Source organism: Carcharodon carcharias, assembly GCF_017639515.1.
Source record: "Carcharodon carcharias isolate sCarCar2 chromosome 37 unlocalized genomic scaffold, sCarCar2.pri SUPER_37_unloc_1, whole genome shotgun sequence".
NCBI classification, from domain to species: Eukaryota; Metazoa; Chordata; class Chondrichthyes; order Lamniformes; family Lamnidae; genus Carcharodon; species Carcharodon carcharias.
In genome coordinates, this window is record NW_024470758.1 from 3,015,180 (window position 1) to 3,033,898 (window position 18,719).

General features: G+C 51.7%; 1 protein-coding gene across 1 annotated transcript; it reads right to left on the reverse strand.

Annotated features, from left to right (window-relative positions):
* Positions 1–4,302: 4,302 nt before the first annotated feature.
* On the reverse strand, positions 4,303–14,624 carry arl2 (ADP-ribosylation factor-like 2). The gene is made up of 5 exons (XM_041181948.1): positions 14,531–14,624; positions 11,390–11,500; positions 8,812–8,974; positions 6,745–6,825; positions 4,303–4,963 (listed from the first exon to the last, which is right to left on the reverse strand). The coding sequence occupies exons 1-5, from the start codon at positions 14,593–14,595 to the stop codon at positions 4,829–4,831; spliced, it is 555 nt and encodes a 184-aa protein (XP_041037882.1). The 5' UTR covers positions 14,596–14,624; the 3' UTR covers positions 4,303–4,828.
* Positions 14,625–18,719: the final 4,095 nt, after the last annotated feature.

An 18,719-nucleotide genomic window follows, 5' to 3' on the forward strand; every position in this document is an offset into this window, starting at 1 on the left:
TATCAGCCACGCCCACAGTGTGTCGGGCGCAGGATCAGCCCCGCCCACAGCATGCCCGGGCGCAGGCGCAGCTGCAGCCCAGGTCCTCCAGTGCGCCCTCCAAGCCCAGCCAACGGCATGCACGACGCAGGCGCAGTACCGGCACCGGCACCGCAGCCAGGGCGCAGACGCGGTATCGGCCCCGCCCAAATCAAGGAGGGCGCAGGCGCAGGCGCAGAGCGCTGTTCCGCCCTCTCACGTGCCAGCATATCTGATCATCCGGGTCACCCAACGTCCCAGTTGGGGGAGGAGAGGGATTTGCATTTCTATAGCGCCTTTCATATCCAATTAACTACTTCAGTGTACTCGGCGTTGTAGGAAATTTGGCAGCCAGTTTGCAGACAGCAAAGATCCCACAAACAGCAAGGTGACCAGCAACCAGTTTTAATGATGTCAGGTGACAGATATACACGGTGCTCAGGTCATCATCAGGGCCAGGGTGGACAGGGGTGTCGAGTTAATGTTTCATCTGAGGCACAGCACCTCTGACACTGCAGCACCCACTCACTGAGTCAGTCCTGGCGCCAGTCATAAAAGCCAAAAACTGTGGATGCTGGAAATCTGAAACAAAAATAGAAATAGAAATAGCTGGAAAAACTCAGCAGGTCTGACAGCATCTGCGGAGAGGGACACAGTTAACGTTTCGAGTCCGTGTGACTCTTCAACAGAGCTAATGACAGAGAAATGAGGTGAAATATAAACTGGTAGGGGGGGTGGGATAGGTAGAGCTGGATAGAGGGTCAGTGATAGGCGGAGGCAAAGGAGAGATTGCCAAAGATGTCATAGACAAAAGGACAAAGGGGTGTTGACAGTGGTGATATTAGCTAAAGGATGTGCTAATGGTGACATTAAGGGTAGAAAGCAGGATGAGCAAGTGACAGATAGCCCTAGTGGGGGTGGGGTGGGGGGAAGGGATCGAAATAGGCTAAAAGGTAGAGATAAAACAATGGATGGAAATACGTTTAAAAATAATGGAAATAGGCGGGAAAAGAAAAATATATATAAATTATTGGAAAAAGGGGGGATCGGAAAGGGGGTGGGGATGGAGGAGAGAGTTCATGATCTAAAGTTGTTGAACTCAATGTTAAGTCTGGAAGGCTGTAAAGTGCCTAGTCGGAAGATGAGGTGCTGTTCCTCCAGTTTGCGTTGAGCTTCACTGGAACATTGCAGCAGGCTAAGGGCGGACATGTGGACATGAGAGCAGGGTGGAGTGTTGAAATGGCAAGGGACAGGGAGGTCTGGGTTATGCTTGCGGACAGACCGAAGGTGTTCTGCAAAGCGGTCACCCAGTCTGTGTTTGGTCTCTCCAATGTAGAGGAGACCGTATTGGGAGCAGCGAATGCCGTAGACTAAGTTGAGGGAAGTGCAAGTGAAATGCTGCTTCACTTGAAAGGAGTGTTTGGGCCCTTGGATGGTGAGGAGGGGGGAGGTAAAGGGGCAGGTGCTGCACCTTCTGCGGTTGCAGGGTAAGGTGCCGTGGGAGGGGGTTGAGGTATAGGGGGTGATGGAGGAGTGGACCAGGGTGTCCCAGAGGGAATAATCCCTATGGAATGCCGCCAGGGGGATGAAGGAAAGATGTGTTTGGTGGTGGCTTCATGCTGGAGTTGGCGGAGGATGATCCTTTGAATGCAGAGACTGGTGGGGTGATAAGTGAGGACAAGGGGGACCCTATCATGGTTCTGGGAGGGAAGGTGTGAGGGCAGATGTGCGGGAGATGGGCAGGGCACAGTTGAGGGCCCTGTCAACCACCATGGGTGGAAAACCTCGGTTAAGGACGAAGGAAGACATGTCAGAGGAACTGTTTTGGAAAGTAGCATCATCAGAACAGGTACGACAGAGACAATCATGTCAGTTATGTGTGCAAATCTCAGGTTAGGTTTGAACTCGCAATCTTCTGACTCAGATGAGAGCAAAAGTGCTGATTGAGCTCTTTTTTTATTCATTCATAGGGTGTGGGCGTTACTGGCTGGGCCCAGCATTTAATGCCCATCCCTAATTGCCCCTTGAGTAGGTGGTGGTGAGCTGCCTTCTTGAGCCGCTGTAGTCCATGTGCTGTAGGTCCACCCACATTGCTGTTAGGGAGGGAGTTCCAGGATTTTGACCCAGCGACAGTGAAGGAACAGCCAATATATTTCCAAGTCAGGATGGCGAGTGACTTGGAGGGGAACTTCCAGGTGGTGGTGCCCCCATGTGTCTGCTGCCCTTGTCCTTCTAAATGGTAGTGGTTGTAGGTTTGGAAGATGCTGTCAAAGGAGTCCTGGTGAGTTATTGCATTGAATTTAGTAAATGGTAGATACTGCTGTTACTGTGCATCAGTGGTGGAGGGAGTGAATGTTGGTGCCAATCAAGGGAGCTGCTTTGTCCTAGATAGATTGAGCTTCTTGAGTGTTGTTGGAGCTGCACTCACCCAGACAAGTGGAGAGTATTCCATCACACTCCTGATTTTTGTGCCTTGTAGATGGTAGACAGGCTTTGGGGAGTCAGGAGGTGAGTTACTCGCCACAAGATTCTTAGCCTCTGACCTGCTCTTGTAGCCACAGTATTTATATGGCTGAGCCCAGTTCAGTTTCTGGTCAATGATAAACCCCCCAGGATATTGATAGTGAGGGGAATCAGGAATGGTAATGCCTTTGAATGTTCAGGGGTGATGGTTAGATTCTCTGTAGTTGGAGATGGTCATGCCCTGGCACTTGTGTGGCATGAATATTACTTGCCACTTGTCAGCCCAAGTCTGGATATTGTCCAGGTCTTGCTGCATTTGGACATGGTCTGCTTCTGTATCTGAGGAGTCGCGAATCATCAGCGAACATTCCTACTTCTGACCTTACGATGGAGGGAAGGTCATTGATGAAGCAGCTGAAGATGGTTGGGGCCAGGACACGCCGGGTGACACCACAGAATGTAAACTGAATTAGCGTTGGTGGCGGGGAGGGAGACTGGTAGCAGAGTCCTGGGTGAACTGGAGGTTGTTTTTAGAAGTAACTTTGGAGGCTGGTGAGTGGGACAGATCAAGCTTGGGGTATGCGTGCCAGTGAGGGCAGGGTAACCATAGAGGTGGACAACTTATGCAGGATGATAATGGAAAGGAGTGGGAGTGAAACCTTCGTCCAGGGGGCTAACAGGAGTCCAGGACAGTGCCTCAACCCAAAGAACAGTCAGGGTAAGGGAAGGAAATTGGTGCAGAGCTTCTGCCAATGCATAACAGGATGAATGAAGCAGTTCCAATGTTACCGGAGAGAAAGTACTCGATATAGAAATGATTCAACACAGAGGTCACTTCAACTTCTCGTTTTTAATTTAATGTTCCACGTTATAAAATAATTTAAATGAGAATGAACCAGTGACAATACGGTGCCAAGTCGGCTTTCCACTTTCTGACCACCAGCTCTATGGAGGTGGGTCTGGGTCACCCAATGGTTGCCACGGAAACTGGGCTCAAAGCCACAAAGCAAAAAAAAACACCAACAGAGAGAGCACCCCCGGCAAGACCATGGATTGTGTCACTTGGCCCTACTCACCACACCCACAAGGAACAAAAAGAGATGGGGGAGGGGGATATAGAGATAATGGGAGGGGCCAGGTGACAGAGAGAAAGGAGAGGGTGAGTGGGATGGAAGTGGAGGGAGAGAGAGAGGAAGGGATTACAGGAGGGAGAAGGGGAGTGTGGGGGAAAGAGGGAGGGGGAAAGAGGGAGGGAGAAGGGGAGGGAGGGGGAAAGAGGGAGGGAGGGGGAAAGAGGGAGGGAGGGGGAAAGAGGGAGGGAGGGGAAAGAGGGAGGGAGGGGAAAGAGGGAGGGAGAAGGGGAGGGAGAAGGGGAGGGAGGGGGAAAGAGGGAGGGAGAAGGGGAGGGAGGGGGAAAGAGGGAGGGAGAAGGGGAGGGAGGGGGAAAGAGGGAGGGAGGAAGGGGAGGGAGGGGGAAAGAGGGAGGGAGAAGGGGAGGGAGGGGGAAAGAGGGAGGGAGAAGGGGAGGGAGGGGGAAAGAGGGAGGGAGAAGGGGAGGGAGGGGGAAAGAGGGAGGGAGAAGGGGAGGGAGGGGGAAAGAGGGAGGGAGAAGGGGAGGGTGGGGGAGAGAGGGAGGATGGGGGAGAGAGGGAGGGTGGGGGAGAGAGGGAGGGAGAAGGGGAGGGTGGGGGAGAGAGGGAGGGAGAAGGGGAGGGTGGGGAGAGAGGGAGGGAGAAGGGGAAGGTGGGGAGAGAGGGAGGGAGAAGGGGAAGGTGGGGAGAGAGGGAGGGTGGGGGAGAGAGAGAGGAAGGTGAGGGAGAGAAAGAGGGGGAGAGCGAGAGAAGGGGAGAGTGAGAGGCAGAGAGACAGAAGGGGAGGGAGAAGAGAGAGGGGGAGAAGAGAGAGGGGAAGAGAGAGAAAAAAGCAAGGGAGAGAGAAGAAAGAGGGAGATGATCCTACTGCATTGTTTCTAGGACCTGAACACTGCTCAGAAATGAAAGTGACTGTACTTGTCATGATAATGGTCAGAGACTATCAAGGTAGCAATCTACCTTTCCAGCACTATGCCCCATGTGTTACTGGGAAGGTATTTACATTTACAGATGGGAATGTTTTGCGCTTGTGAAGTCAAAAGATGTTAGCGAGGGTGGGGAGGAGTGGTGGAACATTTTTTCTGCTCCCAGCATTCAGATCATTATTTGTAGTGTTCAAACTCCCTCTACACCATGCCAGTGTACTCATGTCTCTCAGGTACACTGTGTGTTAGACAGTCTGTATGACCATTACAAGGGGACCGGTGGGGGCGGTGCTGTGGTGACGGGCAGTACAAACGGCAGTGAGGGAGGGCTCAGTCCGCGGTGAATATTCGGCAGGAGATATCGTCCATCAGCCAGTCGATTCCAACCAGCAGGTTTTCACCAGTCACCGCGCTGCAGTCTCGGATGCACCAGTGGTGGGTCTTAATACTTTCTAGATCTAAGGCCTGTGAACAAGGGGGGGGAAGGGGGGAGTTGAAAAAAGATATATCACCTTTAACATAATAAAATATCCCTGGCATTCCACATACACATTATCGGAGATATTAGGGACAGGTGGCCAGAAGTTCGGTCAACAGGTCGGTTTTAAGGAGTGCCTTAAAGGAGAGGGAGAGAGAGGCGGAGAGATTTAGGGAGGGAATTCCAGAGCTTAGGGCCCCCAGGCAGCTGAAGGAACTGCCGCCAATGGTGGAGCGGTTAAAATCGGGGATGAGCAAGAGGCCAGAATTTGAGGAGTGCGGAGACCTTGGAGGGCCGTAGGGCTGGAGGAGCATTTCAAATCCACTCACCTTCCTCGCCACGGAATCAAAAGGAAATTATTGACCTGGTTTGGAGTGACAGGATACAGAGAGTGGCAATAATGGGCAAGATGTGACTCCTGATGTCTCACAAGGATCTGTGTTGGGGCCTCAACGATTCACCGTGTTTATTAACGACTTAGATGATGGGATCGAGAATCACAGATCCAAATTAGTCCATGACACAAAGATAAGTGACATTGTGTGCAGGGTAGATGGAAGCTTAAAATTACAAAGAGGTATTGGTAGATTAAGTGAATGGGCAAAATTGTGACAAATGGATTTCACTGTGAGGTCACCCACTTTGGACCGAACAAGAATAGAACAGGGTGGACTTCCAAAATGGTGAAAAGCCAGAAACAGTGGAGGGCCGAAGAGACTTGAGGACAGGTTCCAGGCACACAGATAATTGCGATGTCATGGAAAGGTACAGAAAATAATCAAAAAAGCCAGTGGGATGTTGGCCTTTATATCTGGAGGACTGGAACACAATGGGGTAGAAGTCAGGCTTCAGCTGTACAAAGCCCTGGTTAGGCCGCACCTGGAGTTACTGGGAGCAGCTGTGGGTACCACACCTTAGGAAGGATATAGTGATGTTGGGGGGAGCGCAGTGTAGATTTACCAGAATGATACCTGGACTCCACAGGTTAATTTACGAGGAGAGATTACACAAACTGGGGTTGTATTCTCTGGAATTTAGGAGGTTAAGGGGGGAGATTTGATCAAAGTTTTCCAGATATGAAGGGGAACAGATAGGGTGGATAGAGAGAAACTATTGCTGCCGGTTGGGGGAATCTAGGACTAGGGGGCAGAGTCTTAAAATGAGAGGCAGATTTTTTGGCAGTGAGATTAGGAAACACTTCCACACACAAAGGGTGGGCGAAGTTTGGAAACTCTCTCCTGCAAACAGCAAGTGATGTTGGATCAATGGTTAAATCTCAACCTCAGATTTAAAGTTTTGTAATCCAACGGTGTTAAGGGACACGGGGCAAAGGTTATTCGGAGTTAGGTCACAGATCAGCCACAACCCCACTGAACAGTGGAGCAGGCCTGAGGGGCTGAATGGCCTCCCTCCCGTTCCTATGATTCCTATTCTCCTTGTGCCACAGCAAAGCCAATGGGAATTTTGTCCTTGAATGACCCAAATCGTCAGCTATGAGTGAGCGGGTCCTGCAGGTAAACTGAAGGAAGAACAGAAGGAGGATGCTGGGGTTTTGGACAGTCTTCTGAGGAAGAGGAGGAGGAGGAGCAGGACGAAGAGAGCTAATTCAAGGCTGAAAAGATCACGGCACTGGATACGAGACTGATGGGATTTGGGACAATGCATCCGGGCGGAGAAAGAAGACTCACTTGGCCTGCTCAAAGGCCACCAGATCCGTTCCCTGGAAGTTAGAGGCAAGCACACAATAGGTACCGAAATGGGTTCTTACGTCTTTAATTGCATCCGAGGTCAGAGCTCCGGGTAGATCCTGTTTGTTGGCAAACACCAGGAGTGTCGCTCCTGCCAGGCGCTGGAAGAGGAGGAGAACATATATTGCAGTGCGTTTTTAAACCATATTTTACCCTGGTATCATTCACCACCTCCCCCCCACCCCCACACCGTACACGTAAACAAGAGGGTGGGGCGGAGAGTTCCACAGGAGAGGGCAGGCCCTTCCACAGTCCAGCCAGGTAGCTATTCTTCACCAGGGGTCTCAGTATTAGTGAAAGGCATCACGACCCAGCTCGGATTCTGCGCTCGCTCGAAGACTGATCGTCACGCACGGGCGCACGAGCTACAAGCCATCAAGAGAATGGACGTAAGCTGATGCCCTCTCCCTGCCATCACCAAACCAGGGGTACTGAGACCAACCCCAGCAGCCCAAGTGCTCGCCCAGGTGACTGTCCAACTCAATGCCAACATTTCTCGGACTGTTTTTGACACGCTTGTACCAGCAGCGCACACTGCCCCTTTCACAGCACACAGACACAGGATGTGCTGACACGACACGGCAGAGGGAGCTGGATTACATCCCCTCTCTCCCGAGTTCGGAATCAAGTACATTGTTTGAAATCATTAACCAGTGGGTTAAAATTTTAGTGAAAGGACTTTCATTTATACCGTGCCTTTCACGAAGACACAAAGTGCTTTACAGCCAACTAAACACTTTTTGAAGTGTAGTCACTGCTGTAATGAAGGAAAGGCATCAGCCAGTTTACGCACAGCAAGCCCCCAAAGACACCAATCGTCACAGAACTTGCCCCACCACCTCGGCTCCTCTTCCAATAGTGACCATGGGATCATTATTATCCACCTGAGGGGACAGACGGGGTCTCGGTTTGATGCCTCATTTGAAATACCGCATCTCTGACTGTGCAGCGCTCCCTCAGTACTGACCCTCCGACAGCGCAGCGCTCCCTCAGTACTGACCCTCCGACAGCGCAGCGCTCCCTCAGTACTGACCCTCCGACAGCGCAGCGCTCCCTCAGTACTGACCCTCCGACAGCGCAGCGCTCCCTCAGTACTGACCCTCCGACAGCGCAGCGCTCCCTCAGTACTGACCCTCCGACAGCGCAGCGCGCCCTCAGTACCGACCCTCCGACAGCGCAGCGCGCCCTCAGTACCGACCCTCCGACAGCGCAGCGCGCCCTCAGTACCGACCCTCCGACAGCGCAGCGCGCCCTCAGTACCGACCCTCCGACAGCGCAGCGCGCCCTCAGTACCGACCCTCCGACAGCGCAGCGCGCCCTCAGTCCCGACCCTCCGACAGCGCAGCGCGCCCTCAGTCCCGACCCTCCGACAGCGCAGCGCGCCCTCAGTACCGACCCTCCGACAGCGCAGCGCGCCCTCAGTACCGACCCTCCGACAGCGCAGCGCGCCCTCAGTACCGACCCTCCGACAGCGCAGCGCGCCCTCAGTACCGACCCTCCGACAGCGCAGCGCGCCCTCAGTACCGACCCTCCGACAGCGCAGCGCGCCCTCAGTACCGACCCTCCGACAGCGCAGCGCTCCCTCACTACCGATCCTCCGACAGCGCAGCGCTCCCTCACTACCGACCCTCCGACAGTGCAGCGCTCCCTCAGCACCGACCCGCCGACAGGGCAGCGCTCCCTCAGCAAGCGACCCGCCGACAGGGCAGCGCTCCCTCAGCACTGACCCGCCGACAGGGCAGCGCTCCCTCAGCACTGACCCGCCGACAGTGCAGCGCTCCCTCAGCACTGACCCGCCGACAGTGCAGTGCTCCCTCAGCACTGACTCTCCAACAGTGCAGCACTCCCTTAGTACTGACCCTCGGCACTGCAGCACTCTCTGAGTATTATACTAGGGAGTTTTGGCCTAGATAATGGAGTCAGGCCCGTGAATTGGGGCTGGAGACAGACCGCAGTGTACCCTGTAAGTTCACCAGCGGGCTGAGTAAAGGTGAGCTCGGGCTGTTTTCTCAACACCTTCTGAAGATGCAGCAGGCTGGGTTCTGCGCGATCTTCGATTTCCCCGTGCCCGATTCTCCGGCTTTTACCTCTTCCTGGAGCAGCACGGAGAGCTCTCGCTTGCAGTCCTCCAGTCGGAGTCGATCAGCACTGTCCACCACCCAGATCAGCCCGTCTGTGCTCTCAAAGTAGTTCCTCCAGTAGGACCGCAGTGACTTCTGGCCTCCTACATCCCAGATATTCAGTTTGAAACTTTGGGGCGGGGGGGTGGGGAGAGAAAGAGAATCTTGTCACAAGAGGCAGCATCGGGAACCCTCCACCCTCCCCCAACAAAACCCCGAAAATGGCCCCGCTGCCTCTAGGGGCTGTTCCCAGGCTGGGATTGGCCCTTCAATCAAACACAAACTGATGGGATAAAAACAAAAAACTGCGGATGCTGGAAATCCAAAACAAAAACAGAAACAGAAATACCTGGAAAAACTCAGCAGGTCTGGCGGCATCGTTGGAGGAGAGCGCAGTTGACGTTTCGAGTCCTCATGACCCTTCAACAGAACTAAATAAAAATAGGAAAGGGGTGAAATATAAGCTGGTTTGGGTTGAGGGGGGGTGGTTGTTGGGACAAGCAGCCATTGATATATGGAGATAACCAAAAGATGTCACAGACAAAAGGACAAAGAGGTGTTGAAGGTGGTGATATTATCTAAAGGAATGTGCTAATTAAGGGTAGAAAGCAGGACAGACAAGGTACAGATAGCCCTAGTGGGGGGTGGGGTGAAGAAATACTAAAAGGGCTTAAAAGGTATAGATAAACAATGGGTGGAAATGCATTTAAAAATAATGGAAATAGGTGGGAAAAGACAAATCTATATAAATTATTGGAAAAAACAAAAAGGAGGTGGAAAAAAACGGAAAGGGTGTGGGGATGGAGGAGAGAGTTCATGATCTAAAGTTGTTGAACTCAATATTCAGTCCGGAAGGCTGTGCCACCGTCAAAACAGAATGGTTCCAGGGATGAGGGAGTTTAGCTGCAAGAATAGGCTGGAGAAGCTGGGGTTGTTCTCCTTCGAGCCAAGGAGATTGAGGGTCAATTTGATTGGGGTGGACAAGATTATGACAGATTTAGACAAGATAAGCTGTTCCCATTAGCTGATGGTGCAAGGACTAAGGGACACAGATTTAAGGTTTTCGGTAAGAAACGTGGGGTGCTGGGGTTGGGGGGGCGGGGAGGATGTGAATGAGAACAGTTTTTACACAGATTTTATCCTGGAACTCACTGCTTATGGGAGCGGGTGGAAGCAGAGACAGTCAGTGATTTCGATAAGAAATTGGATCGGCATGGGAGGCAAATAACCTTGCAGGTCTACAGGGATAGAGCCAGGGAATGGGACTGACCGGATTCTGTTGCAGAAAGCCAGCATGGACTCGATGGGCCGAATGCTGTGATAAGCAGAGACCTGATAGAGCTGCGAGATTTATGAACGGGTTCAATACGTTATAACAAATAACATACATCTGCTATATTTCATTGGCTTGCTTTCAGATGTCCTGAGACGATGGAAGGCGCTATCGAAATGCAAGGCCTTTCCTTCTGTGGGCGCGTCCATAACAAGGAGACGTTACTGAAAGTCAGTCACTAGCAGATAAGATGCAGAATTTAGGAGGAATTTCTTTACGTGAAAGAGGGAGGTGAGAATGTGGAACTCCACCACACGATAGCACATGAAGCAAATGGTGTTGATGCAGTTCAAGGGCGGCCTGACTCATACATGAAGGAGGCGGGAATAAGTAAACACAGTGGGAAGAGGTCAGTGGTAGGAGGAAGTCCATTGTGTCGTATAGAGACCAGCATAGATCACTTGTGCTAAATAATGGCCATTTCTGCACTGTCGACTCTATGTAAGTTTATGCAGTCATCTAAGACCTTAAACAGAGGTCCCATTTGCCCACTCACTCAGTAAAGGCTGAGTTACTTAAAATCCCAGAGGGAAACTTTAAACAACTGTCATAACCTATATTTTCAACTGGTATGTTTGAGAGGCAACACTGAATTCAGAAGTGAACCCACCAAGCCTCCAGGGGTTTCATGTCAAACTAAATGAAACATTTATCAATTTACAACACGGTATTAAACACAGACACACGGGTGAAAGAGCGCAGCAATCTCCCTGAGGCAGAGCTGCCTCAGGGAGCTTGAATAGATTATAAAACATTTAAATAAATGAAGTAAGAGAGTTCATGATCTAAAGTTGTTGAACTCAATATTCAGTCCGGAAGGCTGTAAAGTGCCTAGTCGGAAGATGAGGTGCTGTTCCTCCAGGAGGCAGCTCTCCCCTCCTTATATCGATGATACAGACTCTGAATCGCACGCAAGCTCTCCCGCTCGGCTCCAGAGATGCAACATTGCTGTGAGTGACAAAAACACAGGGCAAGGGTTCCTCCTCGGAGAACGCCTGGCCCGTGCTGAACCCCATTTCCCATGCCAGATATTGGTGCTCTGTGTTGGTGGTGGGGGGGAGCTGCTGGGGTCTCCGGGGGCCGCCTCTTCACCAGCTTTCTCTCTGTACAGCCTCCCTTCATTCCCCTGCTAGTTTGTAGCGGACCCTGCCCGCCAACCAAGTCCAGCTCACCGCGCCCCTGCTGCTCAGAAACGGGACAAATCGCTCTTACTTTCTGTGCTCCAGAGTCTTGATGTTGAAACCCAGCGTGGGCGAGATGGTGTCGATGTCTTCCCCGTTGAACTTCTTCAGGATGGTGGTCTTGCCGGCGTTGTCGAGCCCGCTGTACGCATGTTAAGGAGCCCAGAAACGTTAAAAGCATAAAGTGCCAGTGCCATAAGACCATAAGACATAGAAGCAGAAATTAGGCCATTTGGCCCATCGAGTCTGCTCCGCCATTCAATCATGGCTGATAAGTTTCAAACCCCCATTCTCCCACCTTCTCCCCGTAAGCTTTGATCCCCTTACCAATCAAGAACCTATCTATTTTGGTCTTAAATACACTCAGTGACCTGGCCTCCACAGCCTTCTGTGGCAATGAATTCCATAGATTCACCACTCTCTGGCTAAAGAAGTTTCTCCTCATCTCTGTTCTAAAAGGTCTTCCCTTTACTCTGAGGCTGTGCCCTCGGGTCCTAGTCTCTCCTACTAATGGAAACATCTTCCCCACGTCCACTCTATCCAGGCCTTTCAGTATTCTGTGAGTTTCAACCAGATCCCTCCCTCATCCTTCTAAACTCCATCGAGTATAGACCGAGGGTCCTCAAACGTTCCTCATATGTTAAGCCTTTCATTCCTGGGATCATTCTCGTGAACCTCCTCTGGACCCTCTCCAGGGCCAGAACATCCTTCCTGAGATATGGGGCCCAAAATTGCTCATTTAGTACAAAAGGAATAGGAGCGGTAGGCCATTCAGCCCGTCTAGCCTGCTCTGCCCTTCAATAATATATTGGCTGATCATCCACTTCAATGCCTTCCCCTCCCCCCCCTATTCCCATATCCCTTTACATCACTGGTCTTTAGAAATCTGTCAATCGCCACTTTAAACCTACCTAGTGATTTGAGCTTCCGCAGCCCCTCAGGAGAGGATTCCGAAGATTCCCAACCCTCTGAGGGGAGAAAACCAATTCTCCCCGCCTCTGGTCTTCTTGCGAAGGTTGACGGGGGCCGGAGAGGGGGGGAACTGATGCTTTCCCTGTCTCGCGACCCCGGTGTCAGCATCGGGTGGGGGTTTCGATCCCAGACAAACCCTTCAGGCAAGCCCCAACGCTGACAGATGACGATAGCGGCGGTGGTCACCGGGTGAGCTGCGCCGTAGCGGGGGGCTCAGAGGGACTGAGCACAGCGCCGTGAGACGAATAGGTTGGACAGCGGGCTATCTACCTGCAGTTACCCTTGGAGGGAAGGTAGGAGGAGGCGTGTGTGTGTGTGTGGAGCAAACACCTACGCCCAAACCTAACTAGTTCGGCAGGCATAATAAGGGATTTTTTTTCCCTCTGTTTGCTTAACCAACAGGGAATCCGAGAAAACCTGAACAAGGGAACTGGATGAGGCCATTCAGCCCCACTAGCCTGTGGCTGATCTGTATTTGAAGACCATCTGCCTGCCTTATCCAACAAAAATCTAGCAACGTCCATTTTAAAATTTTCACAACCCCTCAGTCTCCATGGCTTTTCGGGGGGAGAGAGTTCCAGATTCCCACTCCCCTCTGTGTGAAAAAGTGCTTCCTGACATCACCCCTGTACAGCCTGGCTCTCAAGGTTCTGCCCCCTTGTTCTGTTCTCCCCAAACCGCACCCCCCATTCCCCACAGAGGAAATAGTTTCTCTCTATCGACCCCTTTAATCATCAACCCCTCAATTAGATCACCCCTCAATCTTCTACACTTGAGGGAATACAAGCTTAGTCGGTGCAACCTGTCCTTGTAATTTAACCCTTCAATCCTCAGGATCACTCTGGTGAATCCAGGCTGCACCCCCGCAAAGGCCAACATTTCCTTATTGAGGTACGGAACCCAGTTACTCCAAAATGCAGGACTTGCTGCATGAAAAAAGGCCATGGTCCATCTTGTTGCAGTCCATGTGGATTGGTTAACTAGCACCAACTGGGACCTAAATACAGGTGTTCATAGTGTAGGACCCGCCAGCCAACCCATCAGTCTAAGCCAGACCAGAATCAGGCTCCAGAAACAGAAGCAATGTCTCACAGTCAGTGTTACCCTGTCAGAGACAGGACACAGCACACGGGCAAAGGGCCACTGCTGAAAGATGGAGCAACAACCAAAGGGCACACACACGCCAAATGCCAGTTCCATCCCCACATCCCCCGACTTCTCTCAGGCCCCTGCCCCACCCCAGGCCTTTCCCTCCCTCAGGCTCCACCCACTCAGACACCAGCCCCACCCAATCCTCTCCCAGACCCTGCCCCCACTCGCTCCTTCCAGGCCCACTCCCTTCAGACCCTGCCCACTCCTCAAAGGCCCACCCCTTTAGACCACACCCACTCCTCCCAGGCCCACCCTATACCTCCCAGGCCCACCGCATCAGAACACCCCACTCCTCCCAGGCCCACCCCCTTTAGACCACACCCACTCCTCCCAGGCCCACCCCATCAGAACACCCCACTCCTCCCAGGCCCACCCCCTTTAGACCACACCCACTCCTCCCAGGCCCACCCCCTTTAGACCACACCCACTCCTCCCAGGCCCACTCCCTTCAGACCCCACCCACTCCTCCTAGGCCCATCCCTTTAAGACCACACCCACTCCTCCCAGGCCCAACCCCTTAAGACCCCACCCACTCCCCCTAGGCCCACCCCCTTCAGACCACACCCAATCCTCCTAGGCCCACCCCATCAGACCCCACCTACTCCCCACAGGGTCACCTCCTTCAAACCCCACCCACTCCGCCCTGGGCCGCCCCCTTCAAACCACGCCCACTCCTCCCAAGACAACCAACTTCAGACCCCGCCCACTCCCAGGGCCTCCCCTTCAGACCCCACCCACTCCCAGGGCCTCCCCTTCAGACCCCACCCACTCCCAGGACACAACCTTCAGACCCCGCCCACCCCTCAGGACCACCCCTTCAGATCCCGCCCACTCCTCAGGACCACCCCCTTCAGACCCTGCCCACTCCTCCCCATCAGTTTTTGGTTCCTCAGACCCCGCCCCCTTGATCCTGCGGCCTACCTGCCGCTCGCAATTCCCAGCCTTTGCGGTGTGAAATAATTGGAGCACGGGGCGGTGCAGCTCCCACTCCGACTCCCTCCAGTCCCGAATCCCGGAGCCCTCTCCCTCCGCCCCCGGGTCAGGATACAGCATCAGGAGCCGCACCTCCCGCTCTTTCTGCTTCATTTTCTTCAAGATGCTGAGCAGCCCCATCCCACGCGCAGCCGCGGAGCCGCGCCTGAAACCCCGCCCCTCCCGCGCCCATTGGCTGCGGCTCGCCCAACACGCCCGCTGCTGATTGGCCGGCTGCCCTGTCACTCAAAGCGCATGCACGCTGCGGATAGGCTGTTCCAGCCCCCTTCGGTTACCGCCAACAAGAATCGAGTTTGGAGGCAAGAGCGGCGATTGGGGAGGGGGGTGCGGGCGTGGGTTCTAGGGGAGCGCGGCTCCAGGGCGCCACCTGCAGCTCTTCAACGGCATTGTTCTGTTCCATTGTCCTCTCTCCTCCCCACCCCCACCCCAACTTTGCAAGGTGAGAGCACAAAGGGTGAGGAACAGAACATGCCAACTTCAGTGGGCTGGAGCCCAATTATCAAATAAGCACTAATAGAAAAGCAAAATACTGTGGATGCTGGAAATCTGAATTATCAGCATAAAAAGCTGGAAATACTCAGATCAGGCAGCATCTGTGGAGCGAGAAACAGTTAATGTCTCAGGGTCGGTAACTTTGCGTCAAGTAATTCAACACATGGCCCTCTCGTCGGTGTCAGTCTGGCTCAGTGGCAGCACCCTCCCTTCTGAGTCCCCAGTCCATGCGCACAGCGAGGTCCTGCAATCTGGGGTTGTCACCCTCAGCTGAGGGAGCCCTGCTGTCAAAGCAAGTGGAGGAAAGGACTATTGTCAAGGATGCTAGCAGGATTGAGGGGGTGCAACCGATGCTAATAAAGATTGAGCGGGCCTGTGACTCTTATCTCCAGCCATATGGGGGGGCTGAGTAGTCACCCACACTTAAGTAGGGGTCCTTGAGAGGGCACAGAGGAGATTTTTTGTTTGCCTTATTCAGTCATGGGATGCGGGCATCGCTGGCCAGGCCAGCATTTATTGCCCATCCCTAACTGTCCTTGACTCAGAAGGCAGTTAAGAGTCAACTACATTGCTGTGGGTCTGGAGTCAAGACAAGGTAAGAATGGCAGATTTCCTTCCCTAAAGGGCAATGGTGAACCAGATGGGTTTTTACAGCAATTGTTTCATGGACATCATCAGACTTTCATTTGCAGATTTTTATTGAATTCCAATTTCACCATCTGCCCGTGGTGGGATTTCGAACTACGGTCCCCAGAGCAATACCCTGGGTCTCTGAAATACTAGTCCAGTGACAATACCACTGTGCCACCGTCAAAACAGAATGGTTCCAGGGATGAGGGAATTTAGCTACAAGATTAGGTTGGAGAAGCTGGGGTTGTTCTCCTTCGAGCCAAGGAGATTGAGGGTCAATTTGATTGGAGTGGACAAGATTATGACAGATTTAGACAAGATAACCTGTTCCCATTAGCTGATGGTGCAAGGACTAAGGGACACAGATTTAAGGTTTTTGGTAAGAAATGTGGGGTGCTGGGGGGGCGGGGAGGATGTGAAGGAGAACAGTTTTTACACAGATGTTATCCTGAAACTCACTGCTTATGGGAGCGGGTGGAAGCAGAGACAGTCAGTGATTTCGATAAGAAATTGGATCGGCATGGGAGGCAAATAACCTTGCAGGTCTACAGGGATAGAGCCAGGGAATGGGACTGGCCGGATTCTGTTGCAGAAAGCCAGCATGGACTCGATGGGCCGAATGCTGTGATAAGCAGAGACCTGATAGAGCTGCGAGATTTATGAACGGGTTCAATACATTATAACAAATAATACACATCTGCTATATTTCATTGGCATGCCTTCGGATGTCCTGAGACGATGGAAGGCGCTATCGAAATGCAAGGCCTTTCCTTCTGTGGGCGTGTCCATAACAAGGAGGCGTTACTGTAAGTCAGTCACTAGCAGATAAGATGCAGAATTTAGGAGGAATTTCTTTACATGAGAGAGGGAGGTGAGAATGTGGAACTCCACCACACGATAGCACATGAAGCAAATGGTGTCGATCCAGTTCGAGGGCGGCCTGACTCATATATGAAGGAGGCGGGAATAAGTAAACATGGTGGGAAGAAGTCAGTGGTAGGAGGAAGTCCATTGTGTCGTATAGAGACCAGCATAGATCACTTGTGCTAAATAATGGCCATTTCTGCACTGTCGACTCTATGTAAGTTTATGCAGTCGTCTAAGACCTTAAACAGAGGTCCCATTTGCCCACCCACTCAGTAAAGGCTGAGTTACTTAAAATCCCAGAGGGAAACTTTAAACAACTGTCATAACCTATATTTTCAACTGGTATGTTTGAGAGGCAACACTGAATTCAGAAGTGAACCCACCAAGCCTCCAGGGGTTTTATGTCAAACTAAATGAAACATTTATCAATTTACAACACGGTATTAAACACAGACACACGGGTGAAAGAGCCCAGCAATCTCCCTGAGGCAGAGCTGCCTCGGGGAGCTTGAATAGATTATAAAATATTTAAATAAATGAAGTAAGAATTTATTTAAACATGCCCCCTACATGTGGCAGTGTCACTTGAGCCAGGACATGTTTGTGAAGTTTGGAAAAACTTATTTACTTATTTTATAAAAGCTTCAGGAAACCTCATCCTGCCCCGTGGATGAGGTATCCAGAAAAACGCGAAGGCTGCTTGGGCTCTTCGTCTGACCCCCAACCTTAAGGTTGGACGGACAGCGTTCTTAACCAGTTCCAATTGATTTCTTAATGGTCGTAACGGGCCGTTAACATTTTGAACATTTTGGCCGGTGTATGACCGCCGGACGAAATAGCGAGGTAATGTGCGATGATGTTGGGACACACGCCCGACCTCATCGCTTGTCATTTTACGTGTCGGCGTTTTGGGCCCACAATCCCCGCACGCCGACCGGAAGATTCAGCCCAATGTTCATTCCTCGCAGTGCTGTTTATGGGATCTTGCTGTGTGCAAAGTAGATTGCCCAGGAAACCTCTTCGAGACAATAATCTGCTACCAAAGTATGGGCGAATGAATGGAAACCAGCAAAGATCCGAACAAGGACATAACGAATAGGCGAAGGAGAAGGCCATTCGGCCCTTCAAGCCCGATCCAACATTCCATGAGATCATGGCTGATCTGACTGCTGCCTCAACCCCATGTTCCTGTCCACTTCCCTATAACCTGTTCTGTGGAAGGGTCACGAGGACTGGAAACATCGACTCTTTTCTTTCACCGCCGATGCTGCCAGACCTGCTGAGTTTTTCCAGGTAATTCTGTTTTTGTTTTGGATTTCCAGCATCCACAGTTTTTTTGTTTTTATCCCTATAACTTTCGACTCCCTTGTCGATCAAATCTTCATCTAACTCAATTTTGAATACATTCAATGACTCAGCCTTCACTGCTCACCGGGGAACAGAATTCCACAGACTAACGTCCCTCCGAGAGAAAAAAGATTCTCCTCATTTTAGGCTTAACTGGAAGACCCCTTATTTTTAAACTAGTTCTAGAGTCCCCCACGAGGGGGAACATCCTTTCAGCATCCACCCTGCCAAGTATCCTCAGGATCTTACATGTTTTAATAAGATCGCCTCTCATTCTTCTAAACCCCAACAGGGAGAGGGCTAACTGGCTCAACCTTTCCTCATGACATAATCTCTTGATCCCAGGAATCAGTCAAGTGAACATTCTTAATTGCTTCTAATGCAATTATATCCTTTCTTAAGTCTAGTTTGACCGACTTGACAGACATAAGATCGTGTTTGACTGATTTGGTTGAGCTCTCTGATGAAGTGATGGAGAGGGTTGATGAGGCTGGATAGTTGATGTGTACATGAATTTCCAAAAGGTGCTTGACAAGCACCACATGTAGACCTGTTGGTAAAATGCTCATGGTATTAAAGGGGCAGTAGCAACGTGGATACAAAATTGGCCAAGGGACGGGGAACAGAGAGTAGCAGCGAACTTTTGTTTCTCAGATACCCCTGCACTTGCTGGTCTACATCTTGCTGGATTCCTTGTTGGACAATGCTTCAATTTTAAAATTCTCATCCTTGTTTTCAAATCCCTCCATGCCCTCACCCTCCCCTATTTCTGAAATCTCCTCTTACAAAGATCTCCACCCTCCTCCAATTCTGGCCTCGTGCACACGTCCAGTTTTAATCCTGTTGGCAGCTGGGTTTTCAGCTGCCTGGGCCTATAAACGCAGGAACTCCCACCCTAAACCTCACCG

What these genes read in the sequence shown, in the direction of transcription:
- arl2 (XM_041181948.1), bottom strand. Translation starts at nt 14,595, where the DNA reads ATGGGGCTGCTCAGCATCTTGAAGAAAATGAAGCAGAAAGAGCGGGAG. An exon ending in GAGGTGCGGCTCCTGATGCT is followed by an intron (nt 11,501 to 14,530) that starts GTATCCTGACCC and finishes ACATGCGTACAG; the next exon opens with CGGGCTCGACAACGCCGGCA. An exon ending in AAGACTCTGGAGCACAGAAA is followed by an intron (nt 8,975 to 11,389) that starts GTAAGAGCGATT and finishes CCCGCCCCAAAG; the next exon opens with TTTCAAACTGAATATCTGGG.